The sequence below is a fragment of the Malaya genurostris genome, chromosome 3, assembly GCF_030247185.1.
Source record: "Malaya genurostris strain Urasoe2022 chromosome 3, Malgen_1.1, whole genome shotgun sequence".
Classification (NCBI taxonomy): domain Eukaryota; kingdom Metazoa; phylum Arthropoda; class Insecta; order Diptera; family Culicidae; genus Malaya; species Malaya genurostris.
Window position 1 is genome coordinate 200627690 of NC_080572.1, and position 22007 is coordinate 200649696.

The 22007-nt window shown below is 37.7% G+C and overlaps 4 protein-coding genes across 4 annotated transcripts; 2 read left to right on the top strand and 2 right to left on the bottom strand.

Annotated features, from left to right (window-relative positions):
- Positions 1 to 2171: 2171 nt before the first annotated feature.
- Positions 2172 to 3884, top strand: LOC131438841 (senecionine N-oxygenase-like). The gene is made up of 2 exons (XM_058609172.1): positions 2172 to 2766; positions 2830 to 3884. Exons 1-2 carry the CDS (start codon positions 2199 to 2201, stop codon positions 3546 to 3548), a joined length of 1287 nt encoding a protein of 428 aa, XP_058465155.1. The 5' UTR covers positions 2172 to 2198; the 3' UTR covers positions 3549 to 3884.
- A 3763-nt stretch (positions 3885 to 7647) lies between these two features.
- Positions 7648 to 8997, bottom strand: LOC131437676 (uncharacterized). Its single transcript, XM_058607179.1, has 3 exons — positions 8795 to 8997; positions 8372 to 8726; positions 7648 to 8311 (listed from the first exon to the last, which is right to left on the bottom strand). Exons 1-3 carry the CDS (start codon positions 8855 to 8857, stop codon positions 7923 to 7925), a joined length of 807 nt encoding a protein of 268 aa, XP_058463162.1. The 5' UTR covers positions 8858 to 8997; the 3' UTR covers positions 7648 to 7922.
- Positions 8998 to 16474: 7477 nt separating this feature from the next.
- LOC131436553 (F-box only protein 9) lies at positions 16475 to 18528 on the top strand. The gene is made up of 4 exons (XM_058605319.1): positions 16475 to 17493; positions 17550 to 17861; positions 17927 to 18107; positions 18272 to 18528. Exons 1-4 carry the CDS (start codon positions 16799 to 16801, stop codon positions 18395 to 18397), a joined length of 1314 nt encoding a protein of 437 aa, XP_058461302.1. The 5' UTR covers positions 16475 to 16798; the 3' UTR covers positions 18398 to 18528.
- A 33-nt stretch (positions 18529 to 18561) lies between these two features.
- LOC131436554 (GDP-mannose 4,6 dehydratase) lies at positions 18562 to 20073 on the bottom strand. The gene is made up of 2 exons (XM_058605321.1): positions 19854 to 20073; positions 18562 to 19794 (listed from the first exon to the last, which is right to left on the bottom strand). The coding sequence occupies exons 1-2, from the start codon at positions 19941 to 19943 to the stop codon at positions 18778 to 18780; spliced, it is 1107 nt and encodes a 368-aa protein (XP_058461304.1). The 5' UTR covers positions 19944 to 20073; the 3' UTR covers positions 18562 to 18777.
- Between the last annotated feature and the right edge of the window lie 1934 nt (positions 20074 to 22007).

Here is a 22007-nt window from a genome sequence, read left to right on the forward strand (position 1 = left end):
GCCATACGAACAAATCGTTCCTGCACTCGTTCAATTCTAAGGTTCCACGATACTTGATACGGAGTCCAGATTACAAATCATATCTAAGTTGTGCATAAAGTATTTATAATCTTCAAAAATCTCTGAAGAGCAAGAAGTACGTGTGCCAAGTTTGATAGCAATCCGTTAAGTAGTTTCGGAGTTAGGCCATACAAACATTACACCTCCCTTTTTAAAGGCACTTGCTACATCTACCCCTCATATAGTCTTATCTGCTATTTATTTCTGGAATTGCTTTATCTGCTATTTATTTCTGGAAGTGCACATAAATGTTAGAAATTCAGTGTCATGTGGTTGTCTAACTGACTCTTACCACTTGAGCCAAATAATATCCCTTTTTCTCAATGACTTACAAAATGTTAAATCATATTCCGACGGGCCAGTTGACATGAGATTTTGACAAGTTAAAATGAAAACAAATGTGTCGTGATGAGAGTAACAGTACTTTTTTCGACTTTATCACGTACACTAAAACAACTGAAATTATAAGTGTAACACTGAAAATAAAAAAAAAATTGGTGAACACGGTCATTGATTTGAAACAAAATTTTAATGTTTGTGGTTGCTTCCAAACATTAGATTGAAACTTCCAGTTGTTCAATAAAATATTGAAAGCTTTCAGTATAACTATAACAATATAAAATTATTATAGCTGTTCAGACGTCTACTTGTTATGGTCATTTCGAAAATATAGTACAATATTCAAACAATAATGGTTAGCAGGAGACACCTGTGTCAGAAGCATAACGATATAAAATCATATCGTAATGATCGTCAAAGAATACCGATACAACTGAACTCACCATTTTCATTTTTGAAGCGCTTTCAAACATAATTTTCTCGGTATATACTCATCAAACCCGTCCCGAAAATACCCATATTGTAAATATTTTTAAGCAATATCAAATAACCGGAAGATGCCATCTGGGATTTCCGAACCACTTCAAACATCGTTTTCCATCATCTACTCATCAATCCCGTTCCGAAAATACCCATATTATAAGGGTTTTTAAACAAGTCGTTATATTGGATTTCCGAACCACTTCAAACATCGTTTTCCGTCATCTACTCATCAATCCCGTTCCGAAAATACCCATATTGTAGTAATTTCCATGGAGCCGGAAATTGTTTTCATTGGATGCAAAAACCTCTTTTTACGAAGTTGGTTCGTAAAAAAAATTTAAGTTATTTGGGATTTGGTTCGTAAAAAAAGTTACGTAAAAAGAGGTAACGTAAAAAAAACGTTGTTCGTAAACGGAGGTTTGGGTGTAATTGGATCACAGATGTTTTGTACGTAATATGAACCAATACTAATAGATCGTATTGGATCTGCTTCTGGATTGTTGATCATATTTCAATTGAATATTATGGCTCAAAAAGAAATGAATTGAAACGGTACAACGAGTATGCTGCTGTTATTAAAACTAAGTGCAATCGATTTATTAGACTTTTTACATCAGAAACACTCTATTCGCTTTTCTGCAAGTACTTCGGTGTTATGTTGTATAGTTGAGCTTGAATACAATACAGTACAAAAATGGATCTTGGGTTAAAACGAACATGATTTCGTGTGGTTTCTTCCTGGAATGACATGGAATTGATTTTACTGATCATTTTCCTTTGCTTTGTGATCAGCTGTATTGTGCCTTCATTTGCCCCACTGTGCATCGTGTCTAACAGAGCTAGACGATATCTTTCTGACTAATAGATGCAAGACAATTACGGGTGCCGTTACCCTTCAAATCAGAAAATGCATCCGGAAATATTGATATGAATCGTATCTTAGAACTTTCATTAAACCGTGTATCTACATATTAAACCATAAAACAATATGATCACTAGCATAGCAGCAAGTTTTTTAATCCACTAATAAGGTCTGTGCAATTGTGTAATCCATTTTAGTGGTTGGTGCTTACCCGCAATGCATATCGAGGTAGTTGTTTGTCGATCAATAGGAAAGTGCACTTGAATGCATGATTAATGTTCCTCCGCACTGATCGATCTCTTTATGCGTTCATTGCGCATAGCAAAAAGGGCACCTGATAAGGAAGCGCAGTTGCAGTTTACATTAGCTGCCAGTATAAATGAATAAAGGCGAGAACTAACGGTGTTAGTTCACTGAATCGACTGAATTCAAATGCAGTCTAGTTTCATTAGTGATGGATCATAGCTCAGTGTTTTGTATAATCGGTGCTGGCACTGCTGGTCTCGCTACAGCTAGACGTGTACTAGAAATCGGTGGTCAAATTGTAGTGTTCGAACAAACCACCGAAATTGGTGGAACGTGGAATTATACGGACGCCATCGGAAAAGACAAATATGGGCTGGATATCCACACTAGCATGTACAAAGGGTTGCGGACGAACTTACCGAAGGAGGTTATGGGTTTTCCGGATTTTCCGATTCCTGAACAAAAAGAATCATATATTCCTTCACAAGACATCCTAAACTTCTTACAATGTTACGCGGAAAAGTTCGATGTGATACGTCATGTGCGATTTGAATATCACGTGATGATGGTGGATACTGTCACGAATGGACCCAAAAAGTGGAAAGTGCAAGTTAAAAATCTTCCTGAAGCTAAAATTGGAACATATTTTTTCGATTACGTTTTTGTTTGTAATGGACACTACCATACTCCACAGAAACCTCATTTTAGCAATACTGATGTTTTCCTAGGAAAGCAACTGCATAGTCATGACTACAGATCGGCGGAAAATTTTAATGGTAAGACTGTTGCCGCATGGATTTCTGATTCTGTCCAGATTGATTAAAACCTTCAACCTTTAGGTGAAACAGTTCTAGTCATTGGAGCAGGACCATCGGGAATGGATTTGGCGTTGGAAATTTCTAAAAAAGCGCGTCATGTTACAATGAGCCATCACACGAAGGAACCATTCAAGACTATCTTCCCAATCAACCTCACGCAAAAACCGGATGTTCGAGAGCTCACACCTACAGGAGCGTCGTTCGTAGACGGAACGTGTGAGGATTTCTCTGTAATCTTATACTGCACCGGCTATCGGTACAATTTTCCATTTTTGGGTGCAAGCTGTGGAGTATCAGTGGACGACAACTACGTTCAACCACTGTTCAAACACTGTATCAACATCACTCAACCGACGATGGCCTTCATCGGACTTCCGTATTATGTGTGTGCCGCACAGATGTTCGATTTACAGGCAAGATTCTGTCTGAAATATTACAGTGGAGAAAAACGCCTACCTACGCAACAAGAAATGATTACTGATATGAATGCACAAATGGAACGGCGTTGGGAACAAGGGTATAGAAAGAGCCAAGCACACATGATGGGACCTGCTCAGGGAGAGTACTACAAGGATCTGGCCGAAACAGCCGCACTGGAACCTATCAAACCAGTCATGACAAAGTTGCATAACGAGAGCAGCCAGAGATTCAACGACGATTTATTGAATTTTCGGCGGGACGTTTTTAGAATAGTCGACGATCAGTCGTTTGAAGAAACTAGTGGAAATATGGCAATATGAAAGCTTTTATATTTCCAATAGTTTGAACATTTAATTATTTTATAGAATAGGTTAACATTTTTCGACACATACAGTGAAATTTCTTTGTTATTCACCGTGAGTGACTCTCTTATACAACACACTTCCAGAAGATAGAAGTTATAAGAAAAGTAGAATTAGTTAGAAACAAGGAAAAACTATACCTTGCGTATAGCTGAGTTTGATCAAACGACTAAACTCAAGTTCTGGAAGCTTCAGTGTATAAATTCAATTAGAAACCAGAAACATCTTTGTGATAAAAATCCACTAATCTACACTTTCTTTGTAAGAAATATAAAAAACAATTGATAGTAGACCTGTATAGACTTTTTGTACTGAATCTTTTTCGGAGTTTGCAGCACATTGTCAGGTTTCAATGTCAGCAAAAGACTTGTGAGAAATGTCTGATATATATCTGGATGCCATGAATACAAATAAAACTGACACGCATTTTTTCAAACTCTCGAATATTGGTAATCGCTTTCATTAGTTGAATTATTCTGTTAATTGCTCTAGCTTTCACTTGATCGATTCCAGTGCATACCTTGTGATCAAAAAAAGAACCGGAATTTTCATTTTAAAATTCCCGCGCTTGTCCAATCGGAAACCTTTAATTCTCTCAACGTTGGCAATACTTTTATACACATTCTGTCAAATTTTGACGCATAACGTACGATTAGTTTTTGTTTGGCGTCTATATAAAGAAGTTGAAAAGTTTTCGTGTGGCGATTTTGATAATGGATGAAAATTTAGAACAACGGCTCGCCTTCGAAGCGCCATTGGGTCGATTGTTGTGCGGTTCCGACGTCATATTCATAGATCCACACCTCATCACCAGTTACGATGCATTCGATGAATGTGGGGTCACTATCTGCGTTGGAAATCATTTCTTTGGCCACATCAACACGACGCTGTTTTTGAATGAAATTCAGCTTTTTTGGCACCAGCCGAGAAGCGACGCGTTTCAAACCCAAAACATCAGTCAAAATGTGTTCGGCTGATTCATAAGAGATACCCAACAACACAGCAATCTCTCTAATAGGTACAGAACGATTTTGCAACACGATTTGCTTCGCCGATTCAATGTTTTCTTCAGTAACAGATGTTGTTGGGCGGCCAGGGTCTCATCATGATCCAAGCTTGTACGACCACCTTTGAAGCGTTTATACCACTCGTATGCCTGTGTTTTTCCTAGACACGATTCACCAACGGCCTTTTCTAACATTTTCAACGTTTCGGAACATTTAAATCCATTTGCAACACAAAATTTGATGCACGCACGTTGTTCTAAAATCCATTATAAAAATCGCCACACGAAATGCGTCAAAATTTGATAGAATGTGTATAAAAGTGTTGCCAACGTTGAGAGAATGAAAGTTTACCGATTGGACAAGCGCGGGAATTTTAAAATGAAAATTCCGGTTCTTTTTTTATCATAAGGTATATGCTACTAACTTTGGCCTTTCTTATTTAGAAAAGCTATACAATAACTTTGAAAACAGACTTTTGAATCGAATTTCCTAAACCGAAATTTTGAGTTTTATACCTACAGGGTCCGCCATTTTTTTAACTAGCGGTTATTTCGACATTGGCAACCTTAATGTCACTTCTGATTTGACAAAAACTTAGTTTTTCCTTCCGCTGAACGAAAATGGTTATGTATACGAAAATGGTTGTGTATATACTGGGCTTGCGATCAGCTTGAAGAAGACGCCGATTTTTGCCAAAAAATCATCTCGGATGAGGCACATTTTCATCTCGGCGGGTATGTTAATAAGCAAAATTGTCGTATCTGGGGGACGGAAAACCCGCACGTTATCATGGAGAAGCTGATATATCCTCAGAGAGTGACGGTTTGGTGCTGATTTTGGTCTGACGGCATCATTGGGCCATTTTTCTTGAAAAATGCGACAGGAGCCGTCGTCACGGTCAATGGTGAGCGTTACCGCGCCATGATTAGCGATTGGTTTTTCCCTTTACTTGAAGAGGAAGACTTGGACACCTTTTGGTTCCAACAAGACGGCGCTCCGTGCCACACAGTCAACGCTACGATCGATCTTCTGCTCACAGCCTTCGAAGATCGAATTATCAGTCGAAATTCGGATGTCGTTTGGTCGCCTCGGAGCTGTGATTTGACGCCGTTAGACTATTATCTTTGGGGGGCTGTCAAAGATAAGTGTTATGTGGACAAGCCAGATACAATTCAAGCCTTGAAGGACAACATTCGTGCAGTCATAGCTGAAATAAAGCTGCATACAATCGAAAATGTACTAAAAAATTGGACCGACCGTATGGCGTACTGCAAGGCCAGCTGAGGCAGCCGTTTGAATGAAATTCATTAACCGGGAGGATTGTACTTTAATATGAAAAAATAAATTTTGCAATCGGATGAACCGTTTGTGTTTTATTGCATGTTTAAAAAAAGTTACATGGCGGACCCTGTATATCCACCGAAAAAATGCAAAAAAATTGTCACTCACTTTTCTCAGAGATGGCGTGACCGATTTTCACAAACTTTGATTCAAATGAATGATTTTATGGTCCCATAGCTCGCTATTGAATTTAATCTTCATCCGACTTCCGGTTCCGGAATTATAAGGCAATATGTGCAAATCTATGAGAAAATGCGCACTCAATTTTCTCGGAAATTTGTTAACAGATTTTTACAAATTAAGATGCAAATGAAAGGTCTTGAAATTTTTTAAAAAGTCCCCGAAAAGTTTATCCAGCTCCGCGAGAGGTGAAAACTTTTCAATTTCATGTTGATTTTTGCAAAAGTGATGATGAAACGAGGTGCAAATTTTTATAGAATTTACTGGTAAACTCATCTAGTTGGCAGATCTTGTTAGTTAGTGGATATATAAATCTACTTTGGGACTACTAGTCCCCGGTTCTTGCTTCCGAACACGCCGGTAATAGTGAAGAAAAGCTCCGAAAACGGAACTCACTTCGATTTCTCAGGACGGTCAAACCGATTTTCACAAACCATAATTCATATTAAAACTCTCAAAGATTTAAAACATACTGTGCAATTTCATCCAGATCCGACCTATGATTCGGAAAATATGTGGTGATGAGTGTTTCAAACTGTCATGCAAAACCGGTTAGCATCGGTACGTGCTGGTACGGAATAAAAAAAACTCCATCGCTTAGCACACAGCGTTCTTTGTTCAATTTTGTTTAGCGTGCAGGGCTGTCACATTTAAATATATATTAACTTGACATAACTGTTCACAAAAAGAAAAAGTGAATTTATAGAAAGTTTTTGATTTTATTCAAATTTGAAAAAAATCTTGACAAAATTTTCTAGTGATGTTTTTGAAAATATAAGTAATATGAGAAAGGAATTATTAAGCCACTAGGTGGATAAAAATAGGTTTTTTTTAAATGTATTGTTTATTGCAATATGAACTCAATTAAAATTGTTAAGATTTAGGTTAGGTGTTCAGTCACAAGCTATGACTTTTGAGTCCTATTATATACATGATTTTGTTGGACAAAAATGACAACTCCACCACACATTCCCGTGAACCTGTCAAATCGATAAATCACATAATGTGAGTTGCTTTTTAATTTGACTCATAGTTTCAGAAATTCTTAGGTCATAATAGCAGCTCCTCAATCCTCACTGGATGGAAATGGAAGCTCCTCTCGCCAAAAAAAAGGGTGACAAGGAGATCCAATATACAAAATAGTTTAATTAAAAAATCACCTCAATCGACCACGTAAAGCTTGTACGCAAAACGACCTGAATAAAAAATGTCTATTAAATATAAAATAAAATATTGTAATTTTCCTAATTCAAGTTTACATAGTTTCACGATTGCATTACAAACCCTAATCAATTAATTTGCTGATATTTCTGGTAAGGATGTGTGAAATTTAAAATGTATCGGAATTGTTTCCAAATTGGTCATTCAATTAAAGTGAGGATTACTTCTTCAAGTAATCAGGCGAAGCGTCTTTGAGAATACCTCTGATAACCCTCGATAAAATGGAGTTCGATTTAGTTTATGAAGAAACAGATAAAATATTTTTTAGATATAACAAAGTTTTTATTATTACAAAAGTTAATCCCATGTAGATGTACAAATGTAATGAAAAAATAATTGAGTATAGAAACAATGAGTCTAATCTACTTTTGTTGGCTTCGATTCTTTTCCAAAATTTCATTCGCTTGTTCCAAAATGCTAACTCCGAGCTTCATTGCTTCAATCGTTAATAATTTTCGGAGAATGTCATCCAATTCACGATGTAACTCCATGAACATAAACTGAGAGGACCGAGAATCAGCCAGATTTAAAGCGGAAGAAGCCAGAGTTATCAATGCTGCGTTTATGTCGGTTCCATCTCTGTTTAATGGTTCCTATGAAAGTGATAATAGTAATATAGTTCGATAGTATTCAAAAAATTCAATTCACTTACAACCAGTGACAAATCTGACTTTATAACCGATACAGGATCACATATAGCAGAACTTGGACCAGCAGGATAACATAAGTCAGCATGTTGATTTGAGCGCACCGCAGCAGCGCCAACTTCCGAGATGTTTGATGGAACTCGATTTGAAACGGGAAAATTCCAATCTTCAGGACCAACGCCAAGTGCATCTTCGAATGTATCGCCACTACATTCATTTGATTCATCGGTTGTTGGTGCGATTATGGATTCGTTATTTGGATTTACTCCAACATCGACGTCACCGGGAACTGCAGCAGGGACATCGGACAATGTTATTCTATTACCTATGAATTTTCAAAAATTATGATAAACTCATAGGATTTCTAATAATGACAAATTCTTACCCGAATGAGTAAAAATGCTCAAATCACCTGACGATGAGAACAACGGTTTCATGTTCTCGACGACAAATAGATAACTAAATAAAGATAAATAAAAATATGTAATAATGATATAAATTGGTAATGTCATATTAGAGTCCTGTGCAGTTTGTTGCTTTCGTGTTGCTAGCATCTCTACAGAAGCGATTCCTTCTTTATCACGTGGATTACTTATGAGCACTTCATCAAATACACTTGATACAAAGGGTACTTCTTCATCTACACCAGTTTCAGTCTCAACATCTGTGTATGACTTCGACTCCACCCATGTTATAACAGTAAAGACATTGTCCTCTTCACCAGAACTCCTAAATGAACCCTGTAACGATATGATAATAATAGCGTTAAAATTTTCATATCGGTTTTACTAAAGTTTTATGTGCTTACATCATAGTCAATAATCAATTCAAATTCAAACTTCTCTTCTAACGAATTTGTGTATCGTCTCATTCGCAGTTCTGCAACACTCCAACATTTCACGCTATCATAAAAATAAGAAATACATACAATAAATATTCATTTTAAAACGAAAATTATAATTTATATGATCATTCTATTTCGTAATCGTAGGAGCCCGGGACTTGGTAAAAAAATGACAAATCAATAAAAAATAATACAGAGGAAAAATATAAAATTCTCTCATGATTTAACAACTAGATCCACATTCAAGATTTTTAATGTAGAAACGATAATATGGATTTTTAATGTAGAAACGATAATATGGTTTACTCAATTAAGCTTCCATTTCAGATATTTAACCCGGTTGCACACTTTTTCGCATTGAAGCCTGATTTTTTAAACATATGAGAAGAAACATATCTGAATTCCCGAGATTTATGGCCACCTTAATTTGAGAGATCAATAGTTCAGTTTTAAGCGTAATTCAATCGTTCTCACAGACAGCTGGCACCGACACGAAACAGTACTAATCAAAGACGGATAACACTTTATATCACCGAAACGATACAAGTTGAATCGAACGTCAAAAAAAGGAATGATAATTGATTGAAGAGCTTCTACCGGACCACTTACTTCATTTCTCCTCATATACTTTTTGATTTATACGTTAGCAAATTTAAAATAATAAAAAATAAAAAAATAAAATAATTAGGGACTTAAAACAAAAGTTTTATTCAAGGAACTATTCCGAAAAAATTCAATCGCTTGAATTCACATAATAGCAGCTAATGAATCTTCATCATGTTCTTCAACACTTGCAACATCCTTAGCTGTGGACACCTTCAGTCGATCCGGGTGTGTTCGACGTTCTAAAGATGCCCGATGACATCTGACTAAAGGATCCGGTGATCATAGTTACGATTACTCCAGTCGTGGAAAATGCAAGCTTGATATTTCCAAAACATTCTTCCTGGACCATACGTTCCTGCACTTGTCATTAACGTCATCAGATCCAATAACCTCCTGGTAATGCAGTCTTCTATCTTCTTGAAACCAAAACAAAGTTCAGCGTTCAGCTAAATATCATTCAAAACAATCCATGTCCTGGGGAGTAACCGTAGTCTACCTCTTGCACCCGATACTTGGAACGAAATCGCTTTTTTCTTCACTGCTGGATGTTTTATTCCTAAAAAAAAATCCCAAATACCTACTACGGATCGATTCGCATCTTACCGCATCGGTTAATTACCAGTACCCACAAGGCTGTGGGGAATTGAACCCGAAAAAGAATGATATTTTAGAAAAAAAACTTACCTCCAATCGTCTTCTAGGCATTCAAAAGCCACCAGGTAATTCTCGACTGATACTTGAAAAGCAGTACCGGCTTTTTCGTGGAAAATACCACTATCGGGAGTCATCATTCTCGTGCCGGATTCGTTCGCGAGCACATTCTCCGCATAGCTTTGAATAGCTTCCGGTCCTACGGAAGCAGCATGGGTCGCCAAAACACAGGCCACGATCAGCAGAGGCACCAACGCGGACTGGAAGCGATTCTCCATCTTGATTCCTTCAATTTCAAACAAACAATGAAGAAATTTTCAGTTGTTGATGTCAATACGCCTACTGCGTCGGCAGTTGGAAAAGTTTTTTTGCGCGATGGACAATACGTAAAGCGTTGCTTTGGAGGCAGCGTTGGTGTCAAGCAATGAACTCAATGCGTAGCGAGTTTTTCAGTTATGATGAGTTTTGAAGTCAATTGCGAGATTGATCATGTCGTTCGGGCTTGGATTGAGTACCGTGATTTCAAATCTCAACTAATGATTTTTCTCAATGGTCCAACTCGTGATATAGTGCATCGTCGTAAACAATGTTAAACTTCATTAGTTCCTGTTTTAATCATTACCTTTGTCTGTTTTCAAGTTTATGCTTGCAAACTCTTTCGTATTTCTTACACGTTTCTCACCACTCTTCAATTCAGTCAATAGTTAACAAGTAAACAAATAAAAGTTACGTAATAAAACAAACGCTTCTGGAATGATTAGAAATAATATCAATAGTTTTCATCAGAAGTTTAGAGATGTAAAAATGCGTAAAATTAAATCATGAAAATAATCATTTAACTTGACAAGAATCGATACGTTTCGAAAATCATAGAAACATTTTGCATACCTTAGATATAAATATACGAGAAGCGGATGTAGCAAGTGTCTTTAAAAAGGGGGGTGTAATGTTTTTAACGACATAACTCCGAAACTACTGAACGGATTGCTATCAAACTTGGCTCAGATACTTCTAGCTCTTCCAAGATGGTCATAAGAGTATTTTAAGGGGAGGAGGGAGCGTAGTGTCCTGAACAGGGGAGGTCATGAAAAAATTTGTTTAATTTGACGAGAATCGATACTTTTTAAGATCATAGAAACATTTTGCATACATAAGATATCGACTTTCTCCGAATCGGATGAAACAATGTACACCGCTTCAGTATGGCAATTTCTTCTTCCTGATAAAGGAACCTTTTCGACTCAATATTAATTTTTAGAATGTCGAAATTTAAAACCGTAACTAACCACTTCAAACATCGTTTTCCGTCATCTACTCATCAATTCCGGTTCGAAAATACCCACATTGTAAGGGTTTTAAGGAATATTGATAAACCGGAAGTCGCCATCTTGGATTTTGAACCGACCCCAAACATCATTTTCTTGCACCAACTTATCACATCCGTTCCGAAAATGGCCATGTGATTGGGGGTTTCCACATTCATTACACAAAACTTTTTTTACGAAGTAAATTCCAAATAAAATTCCAAATTTTTTTACGAAGTAAATTCCAAATTTTTTACGAACTACCTCCATTTACGAACCCCCGTTTAGTTCGTAAATGGAGGTTTCGGTGTAAATACAATGGGAATGACAGTAGTAGCCTGTTTAACCCGTTTCATCCCAATTTATTTCATAAATCCATTGGTTCAATTTTCTTTCGCATTCCGAAAGGAGGCTGATCGCGGTTGTTGAGAATAAATTGATATTTTGAAGAAAAACCTAAAAGTAAGATTACAAATGGGTTCAATGACCGCACGAACTTTGTTATACCGTTTTACCCCAACTTATTTCAAAAGTCCTATTTCTGATTAAACATTATTTCACATAGCGAAAGGACACTGATTGAAGTTAATTAAAATCGATTGATATTACAAATAAAAACATAAAAATAAGATTACAAATAGATTCAATGACCGCACGATTGTTTTATACCGTTTTACCCCAACTTTTATCATACGCCGTATTTCTGGTTAAGCTTGCTTTCATATACCAGATAATATTTATTTATTTATTTGGGAGCAGGAAAAAGTCCGATGGAGATGAAATTTGGCTCTCTCTCTCTCCAGCAGGCATAAAACCTCCTCATCAGTATCAACAGATTACAATGATCCATCAGATACATTTGGACTTAACACTAACAATTGGAACTAACAATCAAAACGAACAATTAAAGCTAACAATTAAAACTAAATCTATAACCCTATAACTAGTTGATAACAACAAGCATTACATGGCAGTAATAGTGCTCTTTCTTAAAAGGTGAGAGAGATGAAAAAAGTGGGTAGGCGAATGGAGTACGAGGGTTGGAGATGGAGATGGTAAAGGAGCGTGGACTAACGACGATGTTAGAATCGGCATGTAGATCTAATTAGTGACCGAAAAATGATAGACAGAGAAAAAGAGGAAGGGACGACCGGGTTAATTTCTGCGAGCAAATCTAGTTAGTGTCCAATGAAGATGGTGGAGAGACGAAGTGGGGGTTGAACGAAAAAATAATATTGTCGGTTACAAAACAAAAGCTGATCGTAAGGCTAATCTGACAAGTGATTACGAAACAATTGTTTAATCATATTTCGAGATAAATGAAAGTCGAAAACATTGGAACAGTTGTTGAAAGTTCGGCCCATACTGGAGAATGGTTCATTGTACCCATAATTTGTTCTTGCAATAGGTAATCTGAGAAAGGGTTGGGAACGTAGATTACGTCGATGAATGTCGAGATTAATCAATTGCAAAAGCTCGGGACAGTCGATATGTGATTGAAGTAAATCAGCAACGAAAGTTGCCTTGTTGATATTTCTACGAACAAATAACCGATCCAAGTCAATAAGCTTACAGCGATCTATGTAACTAGGAAGATTAGCAGGATCTCTCCAAAGTAGGTTACGCAGGGCAAATCTAACAAATTTATGCTGAATGGCTTCAATCCGCTCTATGTCGATTTGATAATGAGGTGACCAGACAACAGCTGAATATTCAAGTGTCGAGCGGTCTAAAGAACAATATAATGCTTTTAGACAATGTACATTGACAAAGCTCTTGGTGATGAGGAAAACGAAACCTAAAAGCTTGGATGCCTTAGAAATCACATAGTCGACATGACTTTTGAAATCTAGCTTGATATCATAAATGATACCTAGATCTTTAACGATGGACTTACGTTTAAGTATATTCTGCGAAATATTACGGAGAAACCCCTAGAAACTAGAGTACAAATAGGTTCAATGACTGCACGAATCTTGTTATACCGTTTTACCCCAATTTATTCTATAACTAAGTCTTTTGATCAATATTGATCTACAATCCAGACACAGATCCAATACGAATTGGTCAATATTGGGCCATATTACGTAGAAATCTTGTTGAAACAATACACACATAATGGGAATGACAGTACAAGCCCGTTTAACCCTTTATTTTATAAATTGTATCTCGGGGTGAACTTTCTTTGGTTCTTCTTGAGCCAGAGATTCGACTTATGAAATAAATTGGGGTAAAATAGTATAACAAGATTCGTCCTATCATTGAACCTATTTCTACTCTACTTTTTAAGGCTTTCTTCGTAATATCAATCGATTTAAATAAGCTGCAATCAGCCTCCTTCCGGTATGCGAAAGAAAGTTTAACCAGAAATACGACTAAATTGGGGTAAAATGGTACAACAATATTCGTGCGGTCATTGAATCTATTTGCAATCTTATTTTTAGGTCTTTCTTCATAACACCAATCGATTTTAATCAGCTGCAATTAGCCTTCTATCGAAATGAGAAAGACTGTTCACCAAAAGGCACAACTTATAAAATATATTGGGGTAAAGGGAATTAAACGGCCTAATACTGTCATTCCCTTTATGTGTGTTGGATCACTGAAGTTTTCTACGTAATTTGGACCAATATTGATAGGCCATATTGGATCTGCTTCGGAATTGTAAATCTGAATTCAACATATAATTCTCTATCCTGTCTCTGAGCGTATCTTTTTTCCAATAAATCATCTTTTCAGTCAGTATATCGATACAAATTCATTTGACTTTTGCTGCCATGTTCAAGCGAAGCACCCAGAATTCATCGTCAGTTGAATAATCGTACCTAGTCATTTGAAGTTTTGCTTGCTCAGTGCCAAGTAATCTAGCTGCTTCATTGTCTTCGCTGTTGGCAGTGAACAATTTCGAATGAATAGAATTTCAAATGGAGTAAAGTATTAAAAATGAAAACTGAAGGAGGGAACTATTAATTTATGTGTATTCTGTAATTGATATTTCAGCTACCTGGTTAATCTTTCATCTATTATCTCGAACCATTTCAAATGTTTACATGAACCTCATTTGAAGGCCGCCATCACACTATTGAAAGAAATATTTTGTTATGATCATTATCTAACGGGGAAACAGATTGGAAAACCGACATGTGAACACAATGATGTAATGAAAACCGCGAAAATGTTACCGCAGAGACGGGACTCGAACCCGTAGCTAACTCCTAACCGGGGAAATTGTTTTACCAATTAAACTACCCTGCATATGAAAACACATGAAGAGAAAGTCCAATTGATTGGACGAAACTAAGCATGCTTCGCTCTACTTAGCCACTACGGTATTCACTTACAGTCCCGTATCGACGGAAACAAATTCAACAGAAACACATACAATGATCACGAGTCTATCTCTACCCATCTGTTTTTGCCGCACGATACTGATTTGAGACTTTTGTTTTTGTCTATTTCGCTATCTACGGGATAACACACGATAGTTTCATCCATCGATTTAATGGATCTCCACTAGTGTGTGGTAGCAGCAGTGACGATTGTGTGATCTCAAACACAATGGTAAAGGTAGACAAACCTTTTATTGTCCTTCAACGATTTTGTTTTTTAGACTTTGTTAAGACGTAAAGCCGGAGACACTCTTTTTGGAACAGTTCCGATGTCATTGTCTTATTTGTAACGAAAACTTTCGTTTTTTGCCACAGCTGCAAATGCCCTGCCAAATCATGAATTTTCTAGCAAATTTGTCGGCAAAAATAAATTTCAATTTGGCTGAAACATCCCCCCGAGCCGTTGCCAAGTAAAATTTTTGACCTGCGATTTGCCCGAAGTCAGCCTTGACATAGGTTTCATCGTCCATCAGAAGACACCCGTCGAACTAGGTCAGCACCTGATCATATAGTTTCCGAGCACGAATTTTGACCACACTATTCTATTTTATGGTCCGATTTGGCTGTTTGCTAGCTCGATACGACTTCATTCTTTCCCGGAGTCGAGTTCTCCTCACGGTACTATGTGCAGCACCGAATTTTCTGGCCAAATCACGGTCCGACAGATTAGGATTCCTCTTAATCGTCTTCAAAATCTTACCACGCAGTTTCCGGTCGACAGTTCCACTCCGACGATTGGCTTGAGGCTTCCGAATCGTCGTCAATGTTTCCATATACCGTTTGATAACGCGTCATACGGTATTTCTGGGCAATTTCAGCTGTTTAGCTAGCCTAGATGCAGACCACAATGGATTTTCCAAATAACTGTGCACAATTTTTCCCTTCTTTCGGCTTCCATGTTGATTGTTTACAAAGTACAGTCGCTTTGCGGAATGTCAAAAATCATACGTGAAGCTGATAAAATTCCCGACACGTGAGCGCCACAATATGAGCAAAAGTGTGTTCCAATTCTAAATGAAGCAAGCTTTATTATTAAAGTTTCGTAGCTCCAAAATATAACATTGAATGTCGATATATAGCACGGTGGAAGGATGTTGTAAAATAATGCTCAGTTGCGTTTTGAATGCAAATTTAATGCACATTGCTTTAAAGTATGTAGGATTGTATAATACATTAACAATGTAAAAATAGAGTTGTGAATGTGCAGTGATATAATGCATATGGTGACTTGGGTAATCATGAACATGCGAGTACTGTCTCGAATAAAGAAATATTCGAAATGACCGTTAAAATGATTAAAGATTATAATTTGAGAGTCCTGTCTGTTTGTCTGTGGTAATATGTCAGATAGTAGTTGCATTGTAGAAAATATGTGTCCTAATGCTCTGTATCTGAAATTTAACGATTTTTATGGTCCCAAAATGCAAGATACAAGCTAAAATATTTCAATTATCCTGATTTTATTACCAGTAGTAATGACTGTTGTCTTTCGTTTACTTGTTTTTATTGTTAAGAACCAAACACCGAATCATCCAAAATTCACTTTGAAACGGATAGATGGTTTATAGACCGTTTCACAAAAAATCACACTAGATATCTTTATTGATCACCCCTACTTATCTTGTATTGTTGAAATATTTCTTCATGAAATATTTCAATATTTCCTGACAGGTAATCACGGAAAGTGTCAAGAGTACAAAACCCAAATATATCGTTTGTTTTCGTAATTTTAAGCAGTTTTCGGGAAACGACAATGTGTAAAGCGCAATAAGTCCATATAAATAGTACCGATTGCTAGCAAAACCTTTGTAAAGCCCGCTGCGTTTTGAAATATTGTACTGTCGGGATACTATGGCCATATATTCAATACAGCTGCAAAAGACCGTAGAAATTGCAACCCGCGAGACCTACTTTTCGGTGATAGTAATCCGCTATTCCGACCGTGAACTAGGCAGCGACTATTGATACTACCGAGTAACATTCGATCTACAAGTGTTTACTCATAAACTGCTCTTACCATGGACACTACCGGGGACGCCGGTAAGGAAGACGACGATGAGAGTTCGTCTCATGTACAATCGGCCTTGGAAGACTTTCGAGAAAAATGGCAACAGGAACTTGCTGGAGGAGGAGGAGGGGGTAGCTCACATAAGAAACAGCTTCCTGCGGGCAGTGCCTTGATGGACAATGGACCAGTTTCCATCGAGCAGCAGGCGAAAAATTTGTTTCTGCAAGGGTCGGAACTAGAACGAACTGGCAAGGTTTTTGAAGCGATGCGATTATATCGACGGGCCGTGCAACTTGTGCCGGACATTGAATTCAAAGTGTACGACAAAAAAGTATCGAACAGACAGCTGGATCGAAGCAATGAAATGGCTCTTTCTGGGTCAAAAATGGATCAGTTGGCTAATAGTATGAATAAAACTAACATAAACGATGCCGAGAGTTTGGAGGAAGTGGATTTAGTTATGCGCTTCCAGTCGATGTTATCAAAATCAGGAAAATTATTCGAAAGTGCATCCGCTGCTGATAGAATGCTGATTGTAACATCTGCTCATTTCTCCGATCTACCGATGGAGCTTATCTTGTACATACTTCGTTGGGTGGTATCTAATGAATTGGATTTTAGGTCTTTGGAGCGCTTCAGTGGAGTGTGCCGTGGGTTCTATCTGCTAGCTAAAGATCCCGAAATATGGAAAAGAGCTTGTATCAGGTAGGTTATATTAGACTGATGCATAAAAATAATGCAATTTTTGTTTTCATCGGTAGAGTGTATGGAGTTAATGTAGGGAATCTGAAAGGTTCTCAATTTTCATCCTGGCGAGAGATGTATATCAATCGGCCACGAGTTCATTTTCACGGGTGCTACATCAGCCGCACCAGTTATTTGCGCTTGGGAGAAAACAGCTTCCAGGATCAATTTTATCGGCCGGTTCAGCTGGTGGAGTATTTCCGCTACTTCCGATTTTTCGCCGACGGAAGAGTACTAATGTTGACCAGTCCAGAGGAACCGCAAAGTTGTGTTAGTAAACTGAAAGTTCGATCACCCGCCCAAAATGAAATACTTAAAGGTCACTACAGGTACTGCGAAACAACTTCTTTACGTTTCTCCTAACACGTGTCACTTCTGTTTCCCCAATTTCAAGACTTCACAACGACGAAGTTATTATTGCGGTACAGAGAAACCGACCCAATGTACAAAATCAACGTCCAGGTCGCAAAAAGGAAATTGAATCAGAATACGGGCAACAAACTTTCTATCTTGAACTGCAAGTTGTTAGCACAACCAAACGAGCTTTTTCACAACTTCATTGGAGGCAGTACTCGGTAAGTAAAATCAATTTTTATCTATTGAGTTAATTGCGAAATTCGCTTATTACGTCATATCCACGTATTGAAAAATTTGTTATCTGATCCGTTCAAAATGCTATCACATATTCCCATACTAGTGCTCTTTCAGCCATTCTACAATCAAATGTTTTCTATTTCAGATGGTTCAACTTCGCAACAGCCAGGAGAAAACCACTGCGTTCGAACTAGCTCCAACCAAGTACCCGCCGTTATACTTCTCGCGCGTTAAAAGCTACCATCAAGAATCGGATGGCCCATTAAAGTGAAAAACAAAACGCGCAGATGGCACTGCACTTGCATGCATGGTGGTTGTTATTCATGTTCGCAGATATTTCATTATTACTCAACTCAATAAAACAGCTTGGGTAGAACACACATAATGTTATGCTTAAAATTACTGAACATGTAATAAAATATATTCTTTTGTTTCAAAATTAGAAATAAAATAACTAGTTTTCTATTGGTATCAACCATACCAAAAAGATGCTTAGTTTTTGGAAATCTTCGAAAAAATGTGAAATTAGGAATGTTGATCTACTCATGTTAGTTACAAGACTTAAACCCATGTTCCGATTAATGCTTTTGCTATTAATCTGACCATACTGTTATTGTAATGAAGTTTAGAATAATTTTGTTTTCTACCGGATCATGCGCTAGGATTCCTCTGCATCAGTGCAATATCCGCTTTCATCATATCGGCCACCAGTTCTAGGAAGGTCACCTTCGGTGTCCATCCTAATTCGGCTTTAGCTTTGCTGGCGTCTCCAAGCAGAAAGTCCACTTCGCTCGGACGGAAATACTTCGGATTGACCCGAACTCGCACTATCTCGGTGCCCTTCTCAACACCAACTTCCCCCACACCGCTTCCACGCCATTCTATATCCCGACCGATGAATTTGAACGATTCCTCCAAAAACTCGCGTACCGAGTGACACTCGCCAGTTGCAATCACATAATCCTGAGGTTGATCCTGTTGTAGCATTAACCACATGGCTTCCACATAGTCTTGAGCGTGTCCCCAATCGCGCTTGGAGTCCAGATTACCCAGTTCCAGACACTCCAGTTGATTGAGATAGATTTTTGCCACCGAGCGTGTAATCTTTCTAGTCACAAAATTCTCTCCACGTCTCGGAGACTCGTGATTGAACAGAATACCATTGCAGGCAAACATATCGTAGGCCTCCCGGTAATTCACCACAATCCAATAGCCGTACATTTTCGCACAGGCATACGGTGACCGTGGATAGAATGGAGTTTTCTCATTCTGTGGTGTTTCCAGCACCTTTCCGTACAATTCTGATGTACTCGCTTGATAGAATCGAACACTTTTCTCTAAACCACATGTTCTGATGGCATCCAACAACCGGAGGGTCCCAACGGCATCAACCTCAGCAGTGTACTCGCTCAAATCAAACGAAACCTTAACATGACTCTGAGCTGCCAAGTTGTAGATCTCGGACGGTCGCACGCTAGCAATGATTTTTACCAAACAGCTGCTGTCAGTCATATCGCCATAATGTAGCTTCATCTTGCCTTGCTTATGGGTATGCGGATCAGCGTATAAATGCTCGATACGAGATGTATTAAATGTGCTAGCCCGACGAATAATACCATGAACCTCGTAGCCTTTCTTCAGCAGGAATTCCGCCAAATAAGAACCATCCTGAAACGAGACTAACCATTCAAATCTCTCCATCGCAATAAGACTTAGTAGTTATTCACCTGACCGGTAATACCGGTTAACAGTGCTATTCGCCGGTTGTTTTCCACCAACACTTCAGAACTTCCAACCGCTGGATTTGGTACAGACATTATTTAATTTATTTAGCCTTACTTATACAGGAAAAACAGTTTTTGGTGCTGGGTTACCCACAATATAACTACGATTCTAAAATAAGAATAAAAATGTATTTTTCCGAAGTTTTCTATTGACGTGTTTATAAAAAAATGTAAACGTCAATAATACATACACACTTATTATAGAATATCTACAAATAGTAGGAGTCTGTTTATCCCGCACATACACTGAGAAAAAATTACAGGGTTGTGTACTAGACACGATCATAATGACATTAAAAATGCAATTTTGAAACTCTCTAGCGGGCCTACTGTAGATACTTCCGGCACCGGAACCCGAGAACTGGTGTAATCGATGTCGGTTCGTATGACCATCAAATAACATGACGTATAAAGCCATTATTCAAATTTTGAAGATTCTATACGATTTTGATATCGTACCAAATACAAATAATAATACCCCTAAGTCCCATACAAACGAACCGCCAATGTTTGGTTCACAGCCTGAACAAGTAAGCCTAGCAAATTACTCCCTTTCATTGCGACAGTTTGAAAATGTGGAAGGAGATCGTTTCTGGCAACGCTTTATGCTAGTTGCTACGGTGCAAAACAAACTTGTTTGTTTATGTTTATCGTTGCTGTTAGAGGCGTGCAAAACAGCTCATTTTGGTGAACATCTCCGAACCGTTCAGCTCACCAAAGTGAATCGATTCGATGTATCAGCTCATCAGCTCTTTTATTTTTGTGCGCCGTTTTTCTTATGCACCGGTTTTTTTTCAAATGCATGATCGAAATTGAATCATTGATTTGCAATGATGCAATGAATGCCATGCGAAATAATTTATCTTTAATTGATGTCGACTAAATTGAATCTCTTAAAGAGCCGAAGATCCGATCAGCTCGTAGCGTGTTCCTTGTGTCATAATGCAGTGAACTGGGTAGCAAATGAGTGAGTCAACAATCAGTCTAAATATCACCGGCACTAGCACAAAAGATGAAAAATGAACACAAACACCCACGAATCTACAAATATCAATACAGCTAGTAGTATATTCATGCATGAATAGTCACAACATCCAGTCGTTAATCGAAAACCGGGAATCAGAAAAGGCGAAATTTTATTTGTTTGCCCGTCTACTGACAATGACTATCGATTGGCATAGTTTTGAGGCAAGCTTAGAAATAACTTTACCTGTTTTACTCACAGCTTTTAGTGACGGTATAAATATTTTAATAATCTTCACTTTTTAATTCCGCAACCGGATCTCGGATCCGGGTTAAATTCAGGAATTCAATATGAGACCACGAGACCTTTCATTTGAACCTAAATTTGTAAAAATCGGTCAATCCGTCGATGAGAAAAGTGAGTGAGATCCATTTTGGAATATATGACCACTATTTCCGATACTTCCAGAATCGGAAACCAAGAATCAGGATAGCCAGAATCGGGCCCTCCCTCTGGGTACGTTACTGTAATAACCCTTCTTAATCCGTTTAGTGGAATTTTCATAGATCTTGAAAAATCACCACCACCATTTCCGAAATCAACTTTTTTTTTATTCCAAAAGTCTTAGAATTGCATGAAAAGTCGGAAGATGTACACCCCGATTCTGCAATCCGACGGATTTGTTATATGAACGAATCTACACTTTCGTATGAGTTCGAATTTTGCATTCTTTATTCCGTTCGACTTGTATGATTCGATCGACTCTCGTTCGGGAACACTTGAAATTTCGAAGCTGTCAACACTACTTACACGTTCTATATTATTTATATTATTCATTTCTTAGTAAACGAAACCGTCACACTTGTATAAACAAATTAGAACGACTCTAAACCGAGCAAAAGTAATACGTACGCAAGTCGATCGAGTAATGTTCGAAAATTGAACAACTCGAACGAATGATATTCGAGTTCATACCCAACTCGAACGGAATGCAGAATGGAAATTGCACATTCTATCGGAATATTTCGAATCGATCGACGTACATAATATGAGTGGTAGTGTCATATCGAAAACAAATTTTCTTGAGAAATCGACTATCTGAGACAGAATTCCAAGAAGTTTTTTCTTTCAAA

What these genes read in the sequence shown, in the direction of transcription:
- LOC131436554 (XM_058605321.1), bottom strand. Translation starts at nt 19,943, where the DNA reads ATGTCTGTACCAAATCCAGCGGTTGGAAGTTCTGAAGTGTTGGTGGAA. An exon ending in TAACCGGTATTACCGGTCAG is followed by an intron (nt 19,795 to 19,853) that starts GTGAATAACTAC and finishes GTCTCGTTTCAG; the next exon opens with GATGGTTCTTATTTGGCGGA.
- LOC131437676 (XM_058607179.1), bottom strand. Translation starts at nt 8,857, where the DNA reads ATGAGACGATACACAAATTCGTTAGAAGAGAAGTTTGAATTTGAATTG. An exon ending in AATTGATTATTGACTATGAT is followed by an intron (nt 8,727 to 8,794) that starts GTAAGCACATAA and finishes ATATCGTTACAG; the next exon opens with GGTTCATTTAGGAGTTCTGG. An exon ending in GAGCATTTTTACTCATTCGG is followed by an intron (nt 8,312 to 8,371) that starts GTAAGAATTTGT and finishes GAAAATTCATAG; the next exon opens with GTAATAGAATAACATTGTCC.
- LOC131436553 (XM_058605319.1), top strand. Translation starts at nt 16,799, where the DNA reads ATGGACACTACCGGGGACGCCGGTAAGGAAGACGACGATGAGAGTTCG. An exon ending in TGGAAAAGAGCTTGTATCAG is followed by an intron (nt 17,494 to 17,549) that starts GTAGGTTATATT and finishes TTTCATCGGTAG; the next exon opens with AGTGTATGGAGTTAATGTAG. An exon ending in TTCATTGGAGGCAGTACTCG is followed by an intron (nt 18,108 to 18,271) that starts GTAAGTAAAATC and finishes TTTCTATTTCAG; the next exon opens with ATGGTTCAACTTCGCAACAG.
- LOC131438841 (XM_058609172.1), top strand. Translation starts at nt 2,199, where the DNA reads ATGGATCATAGCTCAGTGTTTTGTATAATCGGTGCTGGCACTGCTGGT. An exon ending in ATCGGCGGAAAATTTTAATG is followed by an intron (nt 2,767 to 2,829) that starts GTAAGACTGTTG and finishes TTCAACCTTTAG; the next exon opens with GTGAAACAGTTCTAGTCATT.